Source organism: Anoplophora glabripennis, unplaced genomic scaffold (genome assembly GCF_000390285.2).
Source record: "Anoplophora glabripennis isolate ALB-LARVAE unplaced genomic scaffold, Agla_2.0 scaffold363, whole genome shotgun sequence".
NCBI lineage: Eukaryota > Metazoa > Arthropoda > Insecta > Coleoptera > Cerambycidae > Anoplophora > Anoplophora glabripennis.
In genome coordinates this window covers 438,715-462,044 of record NW_019416470.1, presented here as the reverse complement: position 1 = coordinate 462,044, position 23,330 = coordinate 438,715, and the positions used below count along the sequence as shown (strand labels likewise).

General features: G+C 32.5%; 1 protein-coding gene across 3 annotated transcripts in view; it reads left to right on the top strand.

Annotated features, from left to right (window-relative positions):
* The window catches only part of LOC108912048 (bromodomain-containing protein 3), a 53,206-nt gene extending 32,153 nt beyond the window's left edge, over nt 1–21,053 (top strand). For all 3 annotated transcript variants that reach the window (XM_018717203.2, XM_018717204.2, XM_018717202.2), the window contains 5 exons: nt 2,098–2,235; nt 5,206–5,285; nt 11,283–12,508; nt 18,001–18,172; nt 18,281–21,053. In XM_018717203.2, coding sequence (XP_018572719.1) covers nt 2,098–2,235; nt 5,206–5,285; nt 11,283–12,508; nt 18,001–18,172; nt 18,281–18,346 — 1,682 coding nt within the window. In that variant the 3' untranslated portion in view covers nt 18,347–21,053. The remainder of the gene's footprint in view (nt 1–2,097; nt 2,236–5,205; nt 5,286–11,282; nt 12,509–18,000; nt 18,173–18,280) is intronic.
* Nucleotides 21,054–23,330: the final 2,277 nt, after the last annotated feature.

The following is a 23,330-nucleotide window of genomic DNA, read 5'->3' as shown; positions in this document are numbered from 1 at the left end:
TTATCTTCTAATTTAGCTGTAGTCCTTGCTCTTTGCGCCTCAGTTAAATGCTCTGGCATATTTCACTTGTTTACATTTCATTATGTTTGCTTTAAGTGACATATATATTTGACAACTATTGAATTTTACGCCAACTATGATTTGAAGTTCAAATTACACGGTACAATATTGCCGTTCACATTTGGGTAGCACCGACTGTACATATACATTACTGGTCACTAGCTCTATTACTATCACTGTCATCACTAGAGCTGCTGTCATCTCCAAGGGGTATTATCAATGGATCAACCAATGCATCAACTGTCGTGACGAGATTCCACATGCGTTGTTCCTCTTTGTGGACATGTATATACATTTACTCCATTTTTCTCCTGTAACCAAATTAATCTCTTCGTGCAAGAGTAATTTTACATTCAATTTAAATGTCATATTCTTTCCTGCTACTCCATTTTTTATCTGGGCCCAGATTAACTCAATAGGATTTAGTTCACAGTGGTAGGGTGGCAAGCGAAGTACTGTAATCCCATGAGCTGTAGCCATTTCATCCATTACATACTTAATGTATTGGCCTTTCTCTCTCTCCGTGATTTTCAGTAATCCGGGTTTAACCCTTTCACTGCTCCAGAAGTATATATTCGCTAAAAATTTATAGGGCTCAAACTGCTCCAGACGGATTAATTCGCATGAATAGTTAAATTGGATCAGGCTGCTCAAACCGTATATATTCGCAACCATGCGCATTAGTGACTCGGTTATTGCAATTGGTAAGGCGAATTTTTGCGGGCGAGCTTATACCGATTGCGACAAATATTTTTATGAAAAGAGGTACTGGTAATAATACCAAGATTGTTCATGTTTCTTTCAGTTTCTATTTATTAAATATACTGTATTTTATTCAAAATAAAATCGTAAAATTATCGTAAATCGTAATTTAACACAACATAATGTAAAACTATAAGAGGTCTAACCGCTCCAGACGTATATATTCGCACTCAATAAACTTTCGCGCACGGCGCGGTAGCTACGTTCATACGTATTGCGCAGCAAAAGGGTTAAGCATTGTTTCGTCGAATTCGATCTTTTTCGATTTTAACCAGTCTATAATTTCTGCCTTTCTCCATGCTGATGTTGGCAACTTCTCTAATCGCCGACTATGATAGGGTGCATTATCCATTACAATTACAGCACCAGGTTCCACCACTTACACTCATATTTTGGTTTCGCGCTATAAGCCCTTCATACACGTTTTTTTTATCATCTGATATTCCTGCCTTGTTAGATGAGGGCTCTTACCATTACTAGAACACACTGTAGAGCTTGAATTACTCTCCATTTTAAGAATATAAACCCAAAATCTCTTAATAAATTAATTACAATCACAATTAAATATCGTCAGACTTCTCCCCGATGCACGCCTATTTGCCTGTTCCACCAGAATTACCCAGATCCGAATGAACGTAACCCAATTGACGTCATACACCAAACACCAATGAAAGTCTAGAATTTGCTGTAGCAGAAGAATATCTGGTGCACTCCAAACGAGACCCAATTGACGTCACGCACCAAACAGCAATACAATTTAGAATTTGCTAAAGCCTAAAACTGCAGTATCGACTGCTGTGGGAGAATGCGGCACACACAATTTTATACGAATAATTTACAAACGGCTCGTACTTCTCTTTGTGTTGACTGCCAAAAATGGTGAGCCGGATTAAAGATGAAATCGCTGCTTATTATTTTGAGATATGACTGTAGCTATATCTTTACTTACTACTTACAACATGCCTGGCTTTAAGCATCAAATAGCTATTTAATTAATCGGTTGCCTCACCTATGGCATACTGATGAGGCCTAACAGGTCCCTTTGTTTACTAATTTTTGCTCGTCAACTTGCAGAATAATGGTTTTCTCCAATAATCATTTAAAAAAGATCAAATTTCTCTTCACATATTATTTGATCGATATTGTATGATCGCTTTAAGTTGTCCGAGATCCCCATTGTGCATCTCGAAAAAGGAGCACCCAGATATACTTTTTTTGTGTTGTTCTCACGATGACGGTTTTTGTTAATGTTTTTCATGAATTAATTTGTTACAGAGGATGCGAACAAAGTGGACCCGACTGGTGCAGGTGGGCCCTCCGGGCGGATGTCCTCGAGTTCGAGCAGTTCGGACACTGACAGCAGCAGTAGCAGCCTGTCGAGCAGCTCGAGCGATTCCAGCGACAGCGAAGCAGGTTAGCTCTCACTTTGGTTATACATCTACAGTGATAAAGTGCCACGCATTTGTAGATGACATTCTGCTTTATTCTCAGAAAAAAATTATTGATCTAGGGTGCGGTTATGTACGTTTTTCCGCCGTATCTGTGACGGTCGTAGGTTTGAGAGTATTTAATATTTATTATTATCCAGACCCATGTGAGATTATTCTTATTTTGTTATTTTTTTTTATCACATCGGAAGCAGTAAAACCTCGGACACCGCGGGCGTGGCTTGTTTTTTTTGTAATAAAAGAATGGGATATTAGTGCCATGCTCTGACTTCGTAACGCTTCGTATATAAGAAGTAAAATCTTTGAGATTTTCCATTCAATTTTCTTTTTGCTCATAGCAAAGTTTATTAATTTTGTCTACGTTTACATTATATATACGTCAAAGTAGATCTTTTTTGAAGAAAGGAAAACTACTTGCACGGTGAAGCGACACTTAATAACATTTTATTCGGATCGTGCATTTATGTACAGGGAATCGTGTAATGAAATTCAAAACTGGAGTCTGTACCTGTCTGAATCAGAACAACTTAATGTGCACATATGTGCTGTCAATGAAAACGAAAAAAAAAGAAAGGTTATTGTTGTTACACTCAAATGAATGTTCATTAACGTAAAATGACTTAATTTTATACAGTATTGGTTTATTTTTTCTTGGGGGTGATTTTTTTGTAATTTTTGTTTATGTGATGGATGTCATTAAGGTGTTTTGATTTAGAATTACTCTAAAAATGGATATAACGTACTTTGGATTGAAGGATTTATTTATTTATTTGTATTAGATGTAGGTTAACGCAGAGGAACTTTGGCCGCTTCATAAAGCAAGTTGTTTAACTGTGTCGATTCGTATTTTCCTTATCAATATTTTATTGCTGTTAAAAAAGTATGAATGTCACAACTGTACGTTTTCAGCATCATGATGCAGTGTTTGAGACTTTGACTCTTGTCATTTAAATGTAATTTATATAGAGCGTTTGTAAATAGTGAAATACATATTGTTTAAAAGCTGTAATTGAGGTGAGATTAAAATTAAGTATTGGTATATTTTTTACCAAGTAATGCACTTATAAAGTGGATTTTAGAGCTTTCTGGAGATTATGGTGTGACTGCATGAGGAAATCGAATACATTTTTGAGAGCCTGTAATCCATATTGTGGTTACAGCGATAGGTGTTAAGGTTTTATTACCATAATCTTACGGAAATGTATACGTTAGTTTTGGACCGTCATAACTTTGTAATTTGACCATTGAATTCAACAAAACAAATGTATGTACGCATTTATGCTGGTGCTCTTTTCAGTTTCATTTGGTGCAGCATGAAGGTTTTCGCATAAACTGGCACGTATTTGAGTACAAATGTTGATTTGCTTCATGTTGCAAAATTGTTTTACAAAATAAGTATTATTGCGCCTAATCTTGTAGTGTTTGCCAAACGTGAACGAGGAATATTGGCAATATAGTTTTTATCAAAAATCAGATAATGTTACTTGTTCACTTTGGCAATAGTATCAGCCTTGAGTGCATATATGTGTGGGGCCCCAGCTTAGCGGACCAACCATACAGACCATTGGGTCTTACCACAACTTTTTTACGGTCGAGGATTTTTTTTTTGACATCAGGTGACTGTATATACATATATGATATATACGCGCTACATTTTAATGCAGACAATGTGTGTGGCGGCTGTATCTCATTCCGTCTGGATTTGCCGTAAAAAATCAATAGGGCAAATCCTGATGGATTTTTTTTAGTATATATTTAGGTGTTCACAGAAGGTCTAATGTGACCAGTACGTAAATATTGTGCCTAATTTTTTGAACAAATATTTTTTCTAGTGCAGCTGTGTTGTTTTGTGCAACATTTTTCAAAGAGAAATAAACACAACTTTTTTATTTAACATTGATTGGCTTGTAAACGTGAACACCACAAAAATGTATCGTAATAGTTGTCTATGGTACTGTATGGTTTCGAAAAAAAGAATTCTTTGGTCAGTTATAAAGTAAGCTGGCCTCCACCCACATTGTTTGTACTCTAGGCATATTTTCTTATAAATATCTTGATCTTTTCAATGCTTTTTTGTTCAAAAATTATATTTCTCCAGACAAACCTTCTTCAGTATTCATACGGTGTACCTAATGTATTTGTTAACAATAATCCATTTACAATTTATTTAGAGACTTAATTCAAGGTGTAGTAGCCTAGTAAACTTTAGGAAAAGTGCTGAAAAGATTAAAGAGTCGTATAGGAGGCAAGCGATTTTAGAATTGAAATGTAGAATATGAGAGTTGTGTCATATCAGATTACTTATGTTGTAATGCAAAAATGTATATAATTTACACTGTATTCACGAAAAGTTTAACATGTGTCTCGTCAAAATACTTTTTTCATTTTTAAAGTATCCTTCTTTATATAATGTATTCGTAATTATAAGATTTTTTCCCTGTGGTATGGTTATACATACATAATTTCTCACTTAATTTTTTTTATCTGCACTGTGTTTTAATTATTGTTTACTTTTTATATATTATTTTGTTTTTATGTATTTGACATACTTTTAATATAAATATATTTCTATTGTCATTTTAATTTTTATTTCATCTTTCATTTAAATTCTTATTTGGGGGGCGTGGGACTAGCATACTTTGTAAATATTTCCATAATACTAATGTAAATATAAGTGGACTCTCTGTGTTCACGAATATACCTTGCCTCTAGTGTAGCAACCAGCTGGATATTTAAGCTTTTTTTATTTGTATATTTATTTAAAATACAATGAAGAGATGTAAGCATTAACACTGATGTCGAAAGTAAAGTTTATTATTAAATTTAATATATAAAAAATGGTGTTTTTGTGGTAAGACCTTTTATCGATATATGGCACTCGAGGGCTACGTACTCGCCGCTTAGTAGACACCTTCTTAGCGTACAAGTTTTATAGGTGGGACTGCCAACCGACAGCCTAAAAAGAAGGCTACTAAAAAGTCGCCGAATCCGTCTGTTGGGAACTCTACATCTACGGTGAGTGACATTTTTTATCTTACTTTAGTTAATTCTGTAAACGATATATTTAAATTATTTTTGTGAGAGAAAACTATGTGTGTCGAAAATGATGAGAAACTTTTCAAATAGTAAGTGCTTAAAAAATACCAAGTATTCAATTCAACGATTTAGAATCTTGGAAATGATAAAAGTCAAAACTTACAAAAAGTGCAAACAAGCACTTTTGAAGCAGATTGCTCCCTATGCTGTGTAGAATAAAAGAGCGTAATAAATCGGGGTGTATACCAATTTGGAAAATCTAGAATTATTGGAGATTTTCATGGAAATGTCAAAGAATTTCTCAATTTTCATGGAATTTTTTAAAATTTCTCTTGTAGTTGGTTTTATTTCCAAGATACGGCTATCGGATGTCATTTTGCTGGAAAGTAAAATTGCCATTACGACTAATTTTACATCTACGTTTTTTTTTTCATGAATCTTGGAAATATGTAATTATATATACAGAAAAGTTTAAATTGACAAAAATATTGTCGATATACCACTAAGAAAACAAAACAATTCGTTGTTTTGAATTTTTTTCAGAAAATATTGAAAATCTTTAAGAATCAAATATCTATTAATTACATTCGATTAAAAAAAAAATAATTTGAACCTTTGGTTAAATATTGTATAAATTGTAGTTACTTTTTCGAAAATGTTGGTAAAAAAAAACTAATTGTGCCAGTGAAAATAACAAAAAGTTACATCAGAATAATTCAGGAACTTTTTTAATAAAATTCAAATGAAGAGGAAGTCATTTTTTTCGGGGCAATGTTACGAAACATTATATTCTCATAGGCGACTCATGAGAATAGATGAAGCATATTCATTGATTGACTAAAAAGAAAAAAAAAGCGCCGTTGACGAAAATTTTCAAGTTTTCAAGGTCAAACGACTTTAAATGAATCTGGAAATTCTTAGTTGCATTTGCGATATTACCAAAAAACTGACGTTTGTGAGAAGGATTTTCATTTAGATTTTATAAAAAATAGAAATATTAGTTCGGCATGTGGACTTCTGCGAACATTAATGCACACCGTACATGTATGTTCTAAAGAAGCTTTATGGTTACGACAACCTCGCGTGACATTCCCAAAATTGTTAAAACCCTTATTATTCCACACCTCCGACTTTACACCCACAATTAAACACGGCATACAGAAAAGTTTTTTTAAATGAACACTTCCACACAACCACTTATACTCCGAACACCATTCATTCCGAAACTTTCGAACGTACACGTTGTCTTTTGACTTCCCCTTTTTCCCATATCGAGAGAATAAGGCACAAGTCTCTCGCAATTTAAAAAATCTTTTGTCTTCAATTTTCCATCTGGAAAATGGCGTTTCCAAAATACATACTGGATCATACATGGAACCATTTCTACGATTATTGTACAAAACAAATATTAACAAAGAACCGTTATAATCGTGCACTGGGCGATGCGTATTGTATAAACTGTTAAAGGCAGGCGATGGGCAATGCTGCTTCAATTTCTGCGTCACTTGTTCCCCCACGCCGTAGTTTAATTATGTATTGTCCGCCTCGTTACCATGACAACCGCCGTAAAAAAAACCTACAAAGAGAAGCAGAATACACACTGATTTTAATCTGTGTCACTCGCGTGTACTATACGTTGTATGGTTCGAAGTTGATGTTCGCGCTCAACGAAGGCAATGTTTTTTTAGAAGGGGTTCACCGCGCAACTATTCTGTTTATTTCTGCATATTAAACAAATATAGAATTATACCTAAATTCTAAAATTCATATAATAAATTATATATAATTTATATATAAAATAATTTTAAATTGCACATCCAAACGAAAATTTTAGGTGAAGCGGTGCGTCATCTGACGAGCCGCCACAGTATATTCTACACTACTTTGTCCATATAAACTTTTCATTTTGGTATCTCTGATTGTTCCTGAGATCCCGGTAGTAATAATTTGGTTCACCCTGTATATATAACGAATGTTTAAAAGTGGGAACATTTTTTATATTTTAGAACAAAAAATGTTTCTAATAGTTTTTGCTTGTCTGAAGTACAACTTAAATATACTGGTAAATTTTTAATTTAGAAGAAAATGACATTTTTGGCCAAAATTAAAAATAATAAGTTTTTCAAAACATGGGTCAAATTCTTTAGTTTATTTTTACTAAATTTAAATTTCCAAATTGAGTCGGAATTTAAAAAAATATCAAATGTCTAGTTTCGAATGTTTCGACTGCACTTTTATTTTTAAGTTGACCTTCTTTCAAACTTTTTAACTTCAGTGCTATTAGAATTTAGTTAAAAATTTCACATTTTTTGAAAAATGTATTTTTTTTAATTTTAGCTTATCAAAACATAGGTTTCTCCTAAATCCAGAATCTTGTATATCCAGATTGCTCTTAATTTTATTGGAAGAAAAAGTTTTTTCTGAAATCAAATCAAAATATTCTCTATTGGATGCAGGTTTTATGGTGGCGACTGTATAATTTTTAAGTGATCATACTTTATTAAATCTTTGCGTTGGCGATATCGATAAAAAATGTAGGAAATGGAAAGTAATATAGAGCTTATATTGTTATGTAAACTGGCAAACTACACACCCAGAGTAAATTAATTATTTCCGAAATTATAAAATTTTGTGACATTTTCTCAATCACATCGATATTACATTTAAAAACCACCTGGGTCTCTTCCAGTTTCAATTATTTACTCCTAAAGACTTCTTCAGAATTTTCTTTAATAAAACTAGATTAATATTGATTAAATTGATTATTCATTATAAAATACAGTTAATAACTCTAGATATATTGGACAACAAAAAGTAAGAAACATTTAATAGGTTTCTTTAGTGCATGCAAGAAAAAGGATTATATTTTGTTTTATTAATTTTTTTTAAAGATAAAGAACTTCGTAATGTGATAAACCCAACGGATCGATATTAAACTAAATCAAACCGTATCGAGAACAAATGGAACTATTCACATATTCCTAAAAATGATCTCGTTTTATTTTGTATCTTCCATAATCGAATAAAGCAAAATAATTATAGTATGTTGCTGAATTCAGAATGTTGTACAAGAATTTTATGTAAAGAACAGCCATCATCATAAACAACTGACCATGAAAAAGACATGGGATACATGAGAAATGTCTGGAAATTTCATTGTATCGGAAATAATGAATTCTGTACTTCCACATGCTACATTTTATTTATGTTATTTATAATCATTTAGGGTCTATTTTTAAAAGACTAAATCAACTGGTGGGAGCAATGTGTGTGTGTTAGATACTTTATCTGCATTATTGGTTGATTTCACCTCTGCTGAGTAAGCAATTATAGTTCTAACTAGTCTTTATATGAAATGTTTTCACATACCTATGAATAAATTATCTCCTTTTTTGTGATAATAAAAATGTTTATCATTTGTTTTTGTAAACATGAAACATCTACACAGGACAAAGTGGAACCTCTGATTCATAGTAAATATTTTATAGGAATAAAAAACTGATATAAGAATAATTCAATAATTATAAATATACAAGCACATTGCTGACTAATAACATTTTTTTAATAGTTGATAAATTTCAAATAGAATTATTGATTGATATATAATTTAAAATGTATTAAAATAATAAAATAAATTTTGGATAAACACATTTTGTACAGATATGTAAATGAAGGTTGAATATTATCACTAATAAAATAATATTTCACAAGGTGACCAATAAGGAATGGGATAACTTCCTTGGATGAAAATAAACATTTAGATCACATTATTTTAGGGTTAATTAGAATTAAAAACGTTACTTTATTTTCAAAAATACATAATATATGCATTCTATTATTAGCTCTCATATGTTTTTACTCATTTGTTTGACTTCATTTAATAAGATTTTTTTTAATGTGTTTGAACTAACCCAATACGTTTACAAAAGAGTAAAAAAAAAGTTACTTTATTTTCTGCAAAAACAAATTATTTGCTTGTATATAGAGTAACTATTTGTTACAGTTTGCAGATAGTTTAGAAGGTTCTATTCAAATTTTGGTTTCTAATGTGATCAGTCCTTTAATTGTAATTCTGTGAAACAATATAGAATGACCAATATCTCAAGTATAAATGATGTAAATTGCAAAAAAGTTTATTTAAGACGAAAATTTAATAAAATAATGAAGTTTAACTAGATTCAAATATCCCAAATACTCTTTACTGATCGCTGTAGAAAATTAAAATGTATGTTGATGAAACGATACATTTTACTGGCACACAACAAGAATACACTTTTTACAATAAATAAAGTGACCTCTGTTTTATGTAAAAAATAAGCCTTTGTTAATTTTTGTCTAGCCCAAAAACGTATCCTGTGCTAAATTTCAAATGTAAAAACTGATGAAGTTTTTTACCTATATTGGTTTACTTCATTCAAGGAAGCTATGCTTGAAATTTGAAGTATGGCCCATTCATTTTAGGCACTCTATATACAGGGTGGTCCAGATTTTAATAGACAAACTTCGGGAAAGTACTAAACTACAAAATTTAATATCACTTTGCTCTATCAACATAGGCGCCACCACCAGATACAGGGCATTGAAATTATCAAAAATAAAACAATTTTTTTAAATAACTGGATAATCGCTTCATCAAATTTATCCAAATTTGATACATATTTTTCACTATCATAGCAAACATGTCGAATACAACTTTCAAGTAACATGAACAATTAAAGTTGACAACCAGATACAGGGCGTTGAAATTATCAAAAATAAAACAATTTTTTTAAATAACTGGATAATCGCTTCATCAAATTTATCCAAATTTGATACATATTTTTCACTATCATAGCAAACATGTCGAATACAACTTTCAAGTAACATGAACAACAATTAAAGTTATATGAAAAATAAGTAAATTAAATCAATTGCTCGAAGTGTCCATCTGCAAACTCAATGCACTTTTGGCATCTTTTGGTTATATAATTCACAGCAGCTCTGATTAAAACTGGATTTTGCTTCAAATTAGTGCAGGCCTCATTTAACCTTTGCACTAGTTGTTCTCTATTTGCTATAGGAACGGCATAAACGTCATTATTTAGGTTACTCTCAAATAAAATAATCTAAAATATCTATGTCAGATGATCTAGGTGGCCAAGGTATGGTGCCATACCGACCAATCCATCTGTTTTGGTAGTTGTTTGTCAGCCATTTACCTGGCCAGAATGTGCTGGCGCCCCATTCATTTGAAACCAGTTCCCAATTTGTCGGTCAGAAAGTATGTCCTCCATTAACTGGAAGAGACTATTGTCCAAAAAATTTAAAATCAAATCGGAATTTAGTCTAGGTGGAAAGATGTTTACTTGGATAATGTTTTATAACTCGTAAATCATTCACTTTTCGACAAAAATAAAGTAATGTTTTTTCATCCGGAATATTTCAGACCGTTATAAAATGTATTCATATTACCAATTAATTCAGTGGCGTTGAAGTTTTACTTTAAATAGAGAAATGATATCCTTGTTTCTCTGCCACTGGTTTTTGAATTTGGACTGTATGCATACAGAACTAGGAGAATTATTTAAAAAAAAATGTGTACCAAATTTGGATAAATTTGATGAAGTGGTTTTCCTGTTATTTAAAAAAATTGTTTTATTTTTGTTAATTTCAACGCCCTCTATCTCATAAACGGTGGCTTTCAGCACCTATGTTTATAGAGCAAAGTGATGTTAATTTTTGTTTAGTACTTCCCCAAAATTTGTCTATTAAAATCTGGACCACCCTAATATATCTACCCATATGTATATACATATGTTAATGGATCACAAAGCGTATACTAAGGTAACACTACAGAATTTTAAAACTAATTTTTCTTAAGCTCAAATATTTTTTGAGCTAGACCGATTTCCTCAAAAAAGAAAAATGTTAATATTTTGCACTGAAAATGTTTGTGTTGCATGAACAAGTCACTACATGTTAATTTTTCTTTCACAGAACATACAGAAATCATCACAACCAGCACCTGCCGCACCACCAACGACAAACACTAACAGCATCCCGAGCAGCGCCCCGGCGGCTTCCCCGGTTGTCCCTCCCATTAGCGTCGCAAGCTTAACGGTGAAACAGCAACTGCCAGCCACCACAGCAGCATTGCCTGTAACTGCTCGTAAACCATCTGTTACCTCTGAAAAACCTCCCGGAATATCTCCCTTGCCTGTACAAACTGTCACTCCCACTACCGTCCCACAAGCCCCCAAACCAGTGGCCATACCCACCCCCTCACCGGACAAGCCCAAACCTCACATTATATCGCCTATCAGTACTTACACGGATCCTCTAGAGCAGTCCCTCGCGAGTTTAGAGCACGATATCAAGCAGAGCGATTCAATTGACGCTATTACCGCGTCTACCATGATGCAAATGCCTACGACGCTTAGCAACCCTGTCATTGCCCATCCGCACCCCCATCCGGCTATAAACTTGAACCCTAACCTAAACCACCCCATTTTGCAGCCCAGTACGATGGGTATGGACCTTAAAGCACCGGTCACGATTAGTGGTTTGATGCCGACAAATTCCATGATGCACCAGGGAATCCACAATTCGTTAGAACCGGACTTGCAGAATATGATGCAGACGCATTCCAACCCGCATTCGAATATTATGCACACGCAGAACAACGGCTTTGGAATGAAACACGATTTCGAGATGGGTACTAACAACAATGGCATATCTTCGATGGGGCTGTCCATGGAGTTGTCCATACCGTCGATGTTCGATCCATTACCTCCCCATTTGAATAACCAAGTCATGAAGACGGAACCTTCACAGATAAAGATGGAAGATCGGATGGACCCCATGAACAACATGATGAATGATAAGAAGCCGCCCATAGAACAAAAATCCCATTCGCAAGTCTTTGCTAACTTCAAGTCTAGCAAGCAGGAACACAACGTGAAGAACGCCAGCTCTTGGTGTAGTCTGGCGAAAGGAAAATCGCCGCAGAATAGCACTCCCGGTGGTAGCAGTAAGCAGCAGGTAATGGATAGCTTTAAACAATTCCAGAATAAGGCCAAGGAGAAGGCGGACCGAGAGAAGCAACGTTTGGAGAACTTAGAACTCAAGAGGCAACAAAGGGAACAAGCAGAGAAAGAAAGATTGAGGGCCGAGAATGAGAGGAGGCGGGAACGAGAGGAGGAAGACGCCCTTGAGAAAGCAAGGTAAGAAATGTGTATAAGGTTTGGTAACTACACAGGGTGTTTTATAAGTTAGGGTAGGACTCTTCAGAATAAACAAGTTTTTCAGATAATATATTTTCTAAACATATACGGAAAAAGCCATTTGAAATATTGTAACTTTTATATTAATAGCTGGATGTCCAACAAAAAATTTTATAGTTATAGTCCAGGTCCAAAGTACTAGGCAGTGGCTCAATCTCAACATGTAGATCTGTGCAACAGATGAGGTGTGTGAAAAATTATTAAATATGAAACAAGAAATATACAGGGTGTTCCACTGAGGTCAGCGAGGTACAATATTAGAGAAAGTATAGACCCTAGAGCTTCGGGAAAAAAATTTTGATTAATAAATTGACCAAGAGAAATCGATGGAAATAGTTTTCAAGTTGGTCGTTCGGTTGCTAGGGGGTGCAATCTGCATACCAAAACATTTTGTTTTGGTAATTAAATGTTTTTTCATTAGGGTCGTGTTCCTCAATTCATTATCATTATTTATTCTTTGCTTACTAATTTGCGAATAACTTGATAACAAAAAAATATATTAAACCCTTTTTGGCGTCAAAATATACCTATTATTATGCTCTTCAAACTAACCTATAAGAAGTTTTTTCCAGCTATTTCATTTTTTTAAGAAAACGTGAAATAACCTAAACTTGGATAAATAGCACCTATAAATAAACAACACTTTCGTTATACTATACTATATTCATCAATTTTTTGTGCTGAATTCATTTATGTAAAGAAAATTATAGCATTGCATTTAAAATATTTGAGAAAAATCCATAAAACCGCATTCTTTTGAAGTAACATCGTCTATAGGTTTCCATATTGAGGTAAATGACATGCAATCACCACGATATAAAGCATAAAAAGACCTTTCCGACGAGGTATAACACTATGGGCTTTTGATGAGCCAATCTTTAAAAAAATGCATTTTTCTGATCAGAAATTAGGGGCTTCTCCCACCCTTTCTTTCGAGAGATAGAACAAAATGTCAATAACATTTGTATATTTGTACTATTTAATATGAATAGGAAACATTTCTGAGAAAAATTCAACTCTATGCTTTGGTATGTAGATTGCTCCCCCTAGCGGCCAAGCTACGAACTTGTAAACTATTTCCATTGATTTCTCTTGGTTGATTTATTAATCATAATTTTTTCCCCGAAGCTCTAAGACCTATACTTTCCCTAATATCGTACCTCGTCGACCTTAGTGGGACACCCTGTATATGCTGATTTTGATAAAAACTGTATTATCTTTAAAACTTGACTCATTTTTGTATATCCAAATATCCAACAGGTAGGTAGGTACTTTTTTATTTTATATTAATGTATTCATCAGTTCTGCTCTCATAGATAAAATATAGCCTTCACTACCACCTACATACAGTTTAGCCGTTGGATCTTTATGCTCATGTCATCAGGCATATTCGTATGAACTAAAATTGCAAACGAGTTCGAATCAGCAATTGTCTTCATGAATTAGTGTTCATTTAAGAAATAGTGAGGATTCATTATTTATATAATGAAAACATGTTTTGTGATTTTTTGCATCATAACAACTGTTTAAACTCCACCAAAACCAAACAGACTTCCTCTCGGTTTACTGAAACAACCACAGAACTCGCAGAAAATCCATTTGTTAAAAAAAAGACCCTAGGAAACGATATTAGTCAAATATATCGACACGTTACAACGAAAACGTGCTATCTCAAATTTAGCTTAGCAAACATGCTACCTCAAATTAAGCTTGGAAAACATGGTAGCTCAGATCTTTAAGTAAAAACATGCTATCTCACACAAAAGTAAGTTTGACTAGAAATTTAAGTTGGCTGCATTGGCGTTGAAATCCCGGGTCCGAATCGTTCTAAGCTGGACAATATGCCCCTGTAGAGCAGCTATACCTGAATTGTCTTGGCAATTGCTCTTAACTTGCATTCAGATAAAGTCGTGATCTTTACACACAGCTTTGTATTTATAAATCCATAATTAAAAATTTCCAAAATTTTTCAGTTTTTTTGTGAAATTCAGTTCTTACAATCTTTTCAAATAAGAACAAGATGCAACAATTTGTAGAAAAATATCATTTATTTATACTTTTTCAACAACTTAATACATAAACTATTTAAAAGTATAGCTAAAAATTTTATCACTTATTCATAAAATTTCATTAATAGAGTTAATATAATAACCAGAATATAAATATAATGTATAAAGTTGAATGATATGTACAATAAATATGTGTGCAGGGGGAAACGTGCACGTGCATATCATCTACTCTCGGCCCGTCGCATCGATATCCAGCAGATCATAAAGTACCGCTAATAAAAATGTCGCATACCTGCATTTCATTTCCAAAGTATGCAAGCACGCGGCTAGCGTACCTTTAAGAAGCCACTTGTTTTTATTGAGGTGCGGTAAGAACGATTTGGATCTGGTGTTTGGGACCTAGCTTGATCCACTATATAATCCTTTTTATTAGAGTCTCCTTAAAAGTCGTCATTAAGCATATAAAATTATTTTCAGAATAAATTGAGCATCCCAGATTATGTGAAAAAAAAAAGTGTATCAAAAGTAGTGACTATAAATCAGATAAGAGTGCGCTATTAATTTTTATATCAAAGTAAACTTGCATGAAAAAAATCGAATAATTTTTAGTTATAATAAACATTTTTATATATTAAAGTATACCCTATTTTTTTTATAATTTGTTATTTCAAAAAACGTCAAGTAATGTATGTGTTGCAGCATAGAACTTAAAAAAATTAATTGAAAAATGTTGAATGAAAAAAATAAAATAAACAGTGTACCTGAACATAAATATTCCTTTTTGAAAAATATATTATATAGTTTATTGTAAGTGCACGGTTTCAATCATTCAATGTGTATTTCAATGCCAATGCAGACAACTTAAATTTCTAGTTAAACTGAGATAGCATGTTTTTACTTCAAGATCTGAGCTAGCATGTTTTTCAAGCTCAATTTGAGGTAGTATGTTTTCGTAGTAACGCATCGATATGTCTACATTTTAAGCACACAGCAAACGGCAGTGTGTCTGCGTCTTTCCTATTCATCAGGGAAATTAATAACCTCTGTCAGAACTAGTATCGGTCGCGCAACCTGTGAAGGCAATTGCTTGTCTTTTTCTATCGTTAGTTAATTCACGTTGATCAATAATTGAACATTTGTCTTTTATATTGATGACGTGAATGTAAAGATCCAACGGCTCAACTGTACATACAGGGTAATTCAGAACTTATCCAAAAAAAAAATTTGGGACTCTTACAAATACAATCTTGTAAAAAAAAAAATCTAAAAAGGCAGTTCGAAAATGATTTAAAAATACACTTCTTCACGACACTGGAAACTGGTTCACTGTACACAAGATGAAGTGTAATAAAAAACGTACAAAAACTTGAAAGAATTTTGCAAGGAAAGAAACAAATATAACTTTATAAGACCCATTTTACATCAGCAAATTCAACTGCTTTTGCCCCTGTTGTTATTATTAATTAATGAAACTAATTTGTGATTTTACTTCATAAAATAAGTTGTTCAAAATTTTGTCCACCAACATTTGGACCTGTTGTACCCAGTTTCTACGAACTAACACAAATGTTGTCTTGCTTCACCATAAATTAAAACGATATCCATCAACTCCGAGTTGCTATACATGTAACCCATGGGGACCGCCTAGCCGGGTGTCTTGGCAGGTGGATTTCGATCTGCCGAGGCAAGCATCACGGACGTGGGCTGGAATTTGGATGGGTGACCTAAGGCAGGCTCGGGGACGTGGCTGTGGCAGCCTACCAAGAGACCTGGGTCGCCCAACATTTGCCACACGCGTGTTGTCCCCGATAAATGGTAATGAGAACAGAGCAAGAAAATCTCTGTAACTCAAGACCATGCTATCATACATAAACTGTACGAGACTTTGCCACCAAGCCACCCATGTACTAAATAGGATGGTTTGAAGAAAAGTACTCGTGTAATGAAGGAGGGTGTACAAGGGGCCTAATAAGGTCTAAGTGCCACGGTGGAAGACAATTCCACCACCCTCCGACATACATACATACATACATACATGTAACCCATTTTTGACACTTGGAAAAGTAATGTAATACCTACTAAAATCGGATTTCAGTACTCGAAATTACTTGGAGCCACTTGGAGAGAGAGAGCGAATTGCGTACAGCTCACAACGTGAATAATAATAATAATAATAATAAGAATTTATTCCCGTTCGACATATTACATGTATAGAAATTGTCATATGGAATGACGCTAGAGACTACAGTAGCCCAGCTATGTAAGGCTTTAAAATACTACAACTTCGATAATTTTTCTCTCGAAAACTATAAGAATTTTACAAAATTTTTTTTTACGATATTGCCTTTATTTTTCATGTCGCATCTATTCTCAAATTTTTTTGAATAAGTTGTGATTTGTATTTTCCTTATTTTTTATTATGGAATGTAGCCTGCAATTGCATTAGCTGGGCAAGTGGGTCATGTGAAAAATCTACTTATACAAGGTGTAAGAAGTTAGTACTGTAACAGTAAAATGACAGAAAATCAGTAAAAGCACTAAAAGTAGAATCACTAACTACATCAGTGAATAATGTGATGGACCATAATAAGATGCTATAAACGAAGTATTCGTAGACTATGGTAAAGCGTATTATCAAGAACAATTACTGTATCTGGCTCCATATTATCCATATTTTCATGGTGATGTAATCGTTGCAATTCGAACACTTTATTAAACGCTGTCATTTCTCAGAGGGTGCCTTTATTTCCATAGATCTTTTGAAAAATACTTAGGAACCATACGTCAAGTAATAAAAATGAATAATTTATTCTTTAATCATGACTAACTGAATACTAATTTCATGTCTAATGTATCTGTATTTTATTTGAGAAAATTGTTTATAAAATTTACCTATTTTATGACATCTTTGGACACAGCCACTATGGCATTTTCATACAATTATAGATACGTTATCATGATAGGTTATACTAAAATCACATTTCATAGTAGTTTAGTATTTTCTTTTTGTCTTAAGGCATACACGATGCAATACCTTAAGCAGTAGTGGTGGTTTCAAATGGCCAAATTTACCCCAGTGATAAATTAATGGATATAATATACTGGGAGTGCGCCAAAATGCTGTTATAGCATCATGATTATAAAACAAGTGTTTTTCTTTATGATTTCGTCCTACAGTTTTTGTGACTCGAGAAACAGGACACTTATAGGTAAATCAGTGATGCAAATCTGACCAAATAACTTCTAGTACAGTTTTTTCTGTACACTCTAATTTTGATCTGAACAGGAAACTGTATGTCAAAAATTATAATTGTTATTTTAGTATCCTTACTGAAAAACAAAATAACTGGAAAAAAAAGACTTGCCAGATTAACTGTTCACTAGGTAAACTTTCAGACAATATCGCATTGTTTCTTTTCTCAGAAAATCCGTGGCCGAGCAGCAACAGCCTCTACCAGCTCAGAGGGTGGAAGAACTGCGGTCTTCCCCAGGAGAAGGTAGCACATCGCCTGGTTCTTTGAGTTCAGGTTCGGAGAGAATATCAGAAAGGGAGCGTCAAAGGTTACAAGAGCAGGAAAGGAGAAGGAGAGAAGTGGTAAGTGTTCGAAGTAAGAATTAGTGACTGTGAAACACAGGCGTATTCTTTTGGAATCTTATGATAAATAGTTTAGATAGCTTAAATAATGGCGTTTGCATTTTTCAGATGGCTAATAAAATAGACATGAACATGCAAAGTGATTTAATGGCTGCCTTCGAGGGATCATTATAATAAAGCGTTTTATATGTGTGTGCGTGCGACAAAAAAACTTGGAGGAAAATTTGTGTAATTAATGTATTTATACGATAATTTCATCAGGTGTTACTACATTTAGACGCTCAAGACTTTAAATATGCTTCCAAGATGAGTTTTGCTTTAAATCATTTATGGTATGATTTTGTACGGCATGACTCATGTTTTTAACTATTTTTTTGTATAAGTTAGTAAATTTTTCACGTAGTGTGTATATAGAATAATATAAATTTATTATACTGTACAGAAATGTTGGGTTGATTTTAGGTAAGTTTCTTCATAACTACGAACTGTGTTAGCATTTTGAAACGACAGTACACTTCTGCTTTCGTTTATCTTGGTCCGTGCTTACCCCGAAGATGTTTCTAATTTGATTTTGGATAATGGTATTTAATAATTTCTTATGATACTCATAATTTAGTTAGTTTTTATTTGAAGGAGCTGTACCGTGTCGTTTTTCACCTTAAATGCTAATGTGTTTAGGTAGAGTACTTCCTTATTGACAAGTACCGGATTATTTGAATGTACTGTAAATTTGATTACTTTAAACAGACTGCCTTAATTGGGGTGAACAGGGTGGCCAAGGATTTTCATAAAAAAATAAAATAAAACTGAAATTAGTTGACTATAAAATAGATGCAATTTTAGTAATAACCCTATTAATTTATTGTTATGAAGTGTATTGATTGTGAAAAAGTCGGTGTTAAACGATGTAATTTGAATAATTTTTAAAATATAACACAATAAAGGAATGAGTTAAAAGTTTTTTTTACAAAAATCGTTAATGCAACTACGTTTTTATTGTAGTCATGACCACAATTTTTAACGATCAAGTGTGTATCTAAAATTTAGATAATTTTGTAGTAATTGATAATAACAGATGTTTATACTTATAGTTAGATTTGAAAATGTATATGGATATACTTAAAAAAAAAATAGGGTGTTGTGGGCATAATTGGTAGTTGTGGTAATTTTCATACAAATCCTACGAAGTTAATATATTTTTTTCTACTATAATTATATGTGCCAGGAAATGTTATAAAACTCACACTTATGTTATTACTTAATCGTTTTAGTAATTTTTGAGTTATTCTTAAATTTTACAACCTATAAATGAATATTTTGAAAAGTACCACAACTACCGAGTTTGCCTTGTGGGAAAATCTAAAAAAATAAAATATTCCCATAACGGCGGTAAATTCAGTTTGTTTATTTCTTTGAAAAATATTTGTAATATTTTGAAATAGTTTTTAATCATCACATATTTTTTTACGGGGTGTTTCAGATTTAATTGGCCAAATTTAAAACATGAATTCAGATGATCAAAATAGGAAATATCTGGAAACACTTTATTTTTGAGATAGTGTGTTGAAATTTGAAAACGATTTTTTTTTAGTTTTCATATGATTTGACTTAGATTATCAAAACTTGAGCTGATATAAAGTAAATCGACCAATGGCAGAGATATTTGTTGTCACTAGGAATTCCAAAAATTCAATTCCACTGGGTATTTCGGAAATTTGCTTGCTGCTTGTAACTGCTAGTAGTATTTCGAAGATAAAAATCTTCCATTTTATTCGAAAAACAGATTATTTTTGTGTTATTTTTTAAAACTTACAGGATTGCTGCAATTAACTAAAATAACTTTAAAATTCGATTCTGGACTACTTCAGGATGTGTTTGAGCATTGGATACAAGCGCAGTTTCAATTTAATCGACCAAAATTCAACTACATTTGCGCCTGATTGGTTCCTTGTTCTAAATTAGTCTGAGATCGCTGCTGCTAATTGTATTGTCAGTTATAATTCCCATATAGAACCATTGTAAGATTTTTCGTTAAAAAATTTAATTTAACGCTTTTAAATGTAATCACGAATTATCTGAAGAAAAAATATCGCTTTTTTTGCTATATAGTACTTAATTTTATATTATATTTAAAAATTATTTTCTGAATATTTTTCTCTTATTTTGACAATCCACTTTCAAATTTCAATTGGCCAATTAATTCTGGAACATTATTAAATTTAGGAAAATTGTTTCCATTTTTTCCAAAATTTCTAATTTCTTTTGAAGAAACAAGATTTAACATTGACTTAATAATTACGGTTGTTAATGATTGAATTTACTACTTGTTTCGCATACGACACTTGTAGACGCAAAGTATTTTAATTTTATTGTATGCTAGTAGGTTTCTTGACACGTTGCAAATAAATTGAAAAACGAGAGAAAAAAAGTGAAATCAATTTAGTTAAGTGATGAATAATAATTTGTAGGTGGTCATGAGGAATATTGTAAGTTTCCCCACTCATTAGTTAACATAAAAAATTAGAATTGAATCGAGTACGTTTAATTATCAAATGAATTTACCAAATTTGTAAATTATTTTTCTTAACTAGCAATAAGGTATTTTCATTATAAATACACTAATAGTACTTTACTTTGTTATTTCTTTTTAATGAGCTACGATATTTCGCAGAAAATGTAAAAATTATTGTAAAGTATATATATCGGTGCTGGTCTTAGCGTTCGATATATGATTGACATTACCAAAATAAATATCATGTTACTCTATCTTATACAATTATACAAAAATGCATCAGCATTTTTCTAAACCTAAAAGTATATTTCAATTATCTTTTTATTTATAATGAAGTGTAAAATAATAATTTATAATGTATGGCTGTTATATATTTTTTCATTATTTTGAATTTAAGTCATAAATAGTGATGTTAGAATAAATATTTAAGACATACACTTGTTTTTCTTTATATGTTTTCTGTTCCTAATAATTTTTTGTGAAAATATACCCAAAATTTATCTAAATTTTAAGGAATTAAACAATTTTGCATGGTGATTTTTACTCACTGACATCTATGTATTAGAACTGCTTCAAAAAGTTATATTAAGGTAGTATTTTAGAAAAAAAAACATTAGCTCCCACATTTTTTGCATACAGGGTGCTTCTGAAATAAGTGTATCCCTTGGAAAGGGTAATAGAGAGCACGAAAATAAGCAATTGATTATGTTTTAAATTGAAAAAGAAGATTCACGATTTAAACAAATTTAAAGCCACCTTGTGTGGCAGCCAGCTGTACCTTTGTTATCGAAGATGGCGTGTGCCGTAGTACAAAGCGCTGATGTCGGTTTTGACGGTTTAAAATCTGTGTTCGAAAATACTGAAATTTATTCAAATCTTGTTTAGTAACACAAAAATTAAATGAAACAGACGATATTCTCTACAAAAATTGTTCAAAGTCATGTGCCAATAAACATGCTTCCAAATGACGGTCAAAATTCTGTCACCAAAACCATCACACCACATTTACTGAAAACCGTTGCTGAAACCAAAATCCCTGTACTCATGAGGATTTGCATTGCACCAATAACCGATTTATACGCCGGCTAAGTAATACTGCAACAAAACACACCTGCACAAGATGCACAGGGTCATCTTACATTTATGGTTAATTTTCTTTACTAATTTTCTCGAAAACAGAAGCATTTACACAATTGCTTAGCAAAAGTTGCTCGTTTTCGTGCCCTTTTCAAGGAACCCACTTATTTCAGAAACACCCTGTATTGAAGACATTAAGCTAGTTAAAAAAAACTGAAAAACTGAAGTCAAACCAGGGCCCGAGAACTTATACTTGAAAATATGGGGAAACTCTGGGAACCACGTGACTTGAGATGGATATACAAGTTGGGGAAAGAGTCTACAGATGTCGCCACAAAGATTTTGTAGAATAAATTTTGACAATTGCAATTATGAATCATTTCATGTCATTTTTGTTCTTGTTCATGTTTATTGTTTATTGTTGGTTAGGTTTGGCGAGTGTTGGTGTGTGTTTTATTTGTGTTTTTAGTGTGTTTTATTAGATATTTCATTCACATTTATTTATATAACATAATAATGTCTGATCATCATATAATCACATTTTTTTATTAATAATAAATATTTTTTTGTTTTTTTTAATAAAAAATGTGATCAGAGGTAGGGAGCTTTTTTATGGATATCAACACAACGAAAAATTTAAAGTTGCATAATAAATCTCTATTACAAGAATTAATCAAAGATTGGTTTAGTAAAATTATTTACTTGTAATATTTTTTTATTCACCGTGAAAGCTAATACAATATAGAAAGCACTGAAACTCTATAATCATTTTCACTCTTTTTTTCAAAATATGTACTGAAATTTGAAATTTTTTCAACAAACATTTTAAAAAGTTACAGTATCAAAATTATTTCTTATTTTAAGTAGGAAGACTATTAGAGCATTTAAAAGTGACTTTAATGCTTGAGTGATTTTAATGCTTTTTATCAAATGTACTTATTTTCTCATGGTGACAAAAAAAATTATTTACGTGAAAATTATTTTACAAAATCAATTTCTGAGTGATCTGTGTAGGGTGAGATTTGTTATGTAATTTTAAATTTAGCGGCGGCAGAATACCTAAAACAAATAGGTATATAGTTGTAGAGCGTACAACTAGATGGCGCTTGCATCTTTTACCGGCTACAGGTAATTTAACTCACTGTATTACCGACAATTCCTAGAAAAGGAAAGCAATAGAAGTTGGAGAAAGTGTCAACAGTTAGCGCTGTTAATGACCACGAAATCTGTTCAAGTTTCCTATCTATAGTATCATTTATCTAGGAGTCAAACCATATTAGTAACTAAATTTATTTATTCTTACGAGTCAAACAATGTTCTTTGATACTAGGAATATAGGTGTGCAAAATAGTGATGGGAGATTTCGAGTGAAAAATCGAGTGGCACTCGATTATTGAGATCACTCGAGATATCTCGAGATGTTTACTCCCACCACTCGAGTGATTATTACCCTACGGTTGCACCCCAAAATGTTAGTGCATACTGCAAATAGTCACTGATTGCGTAACCTTTTTTTAGAATAAAACGAAAAAGTGGTTAGGTTTTGAAGTGCGTGAGCTTTTTTTTTTT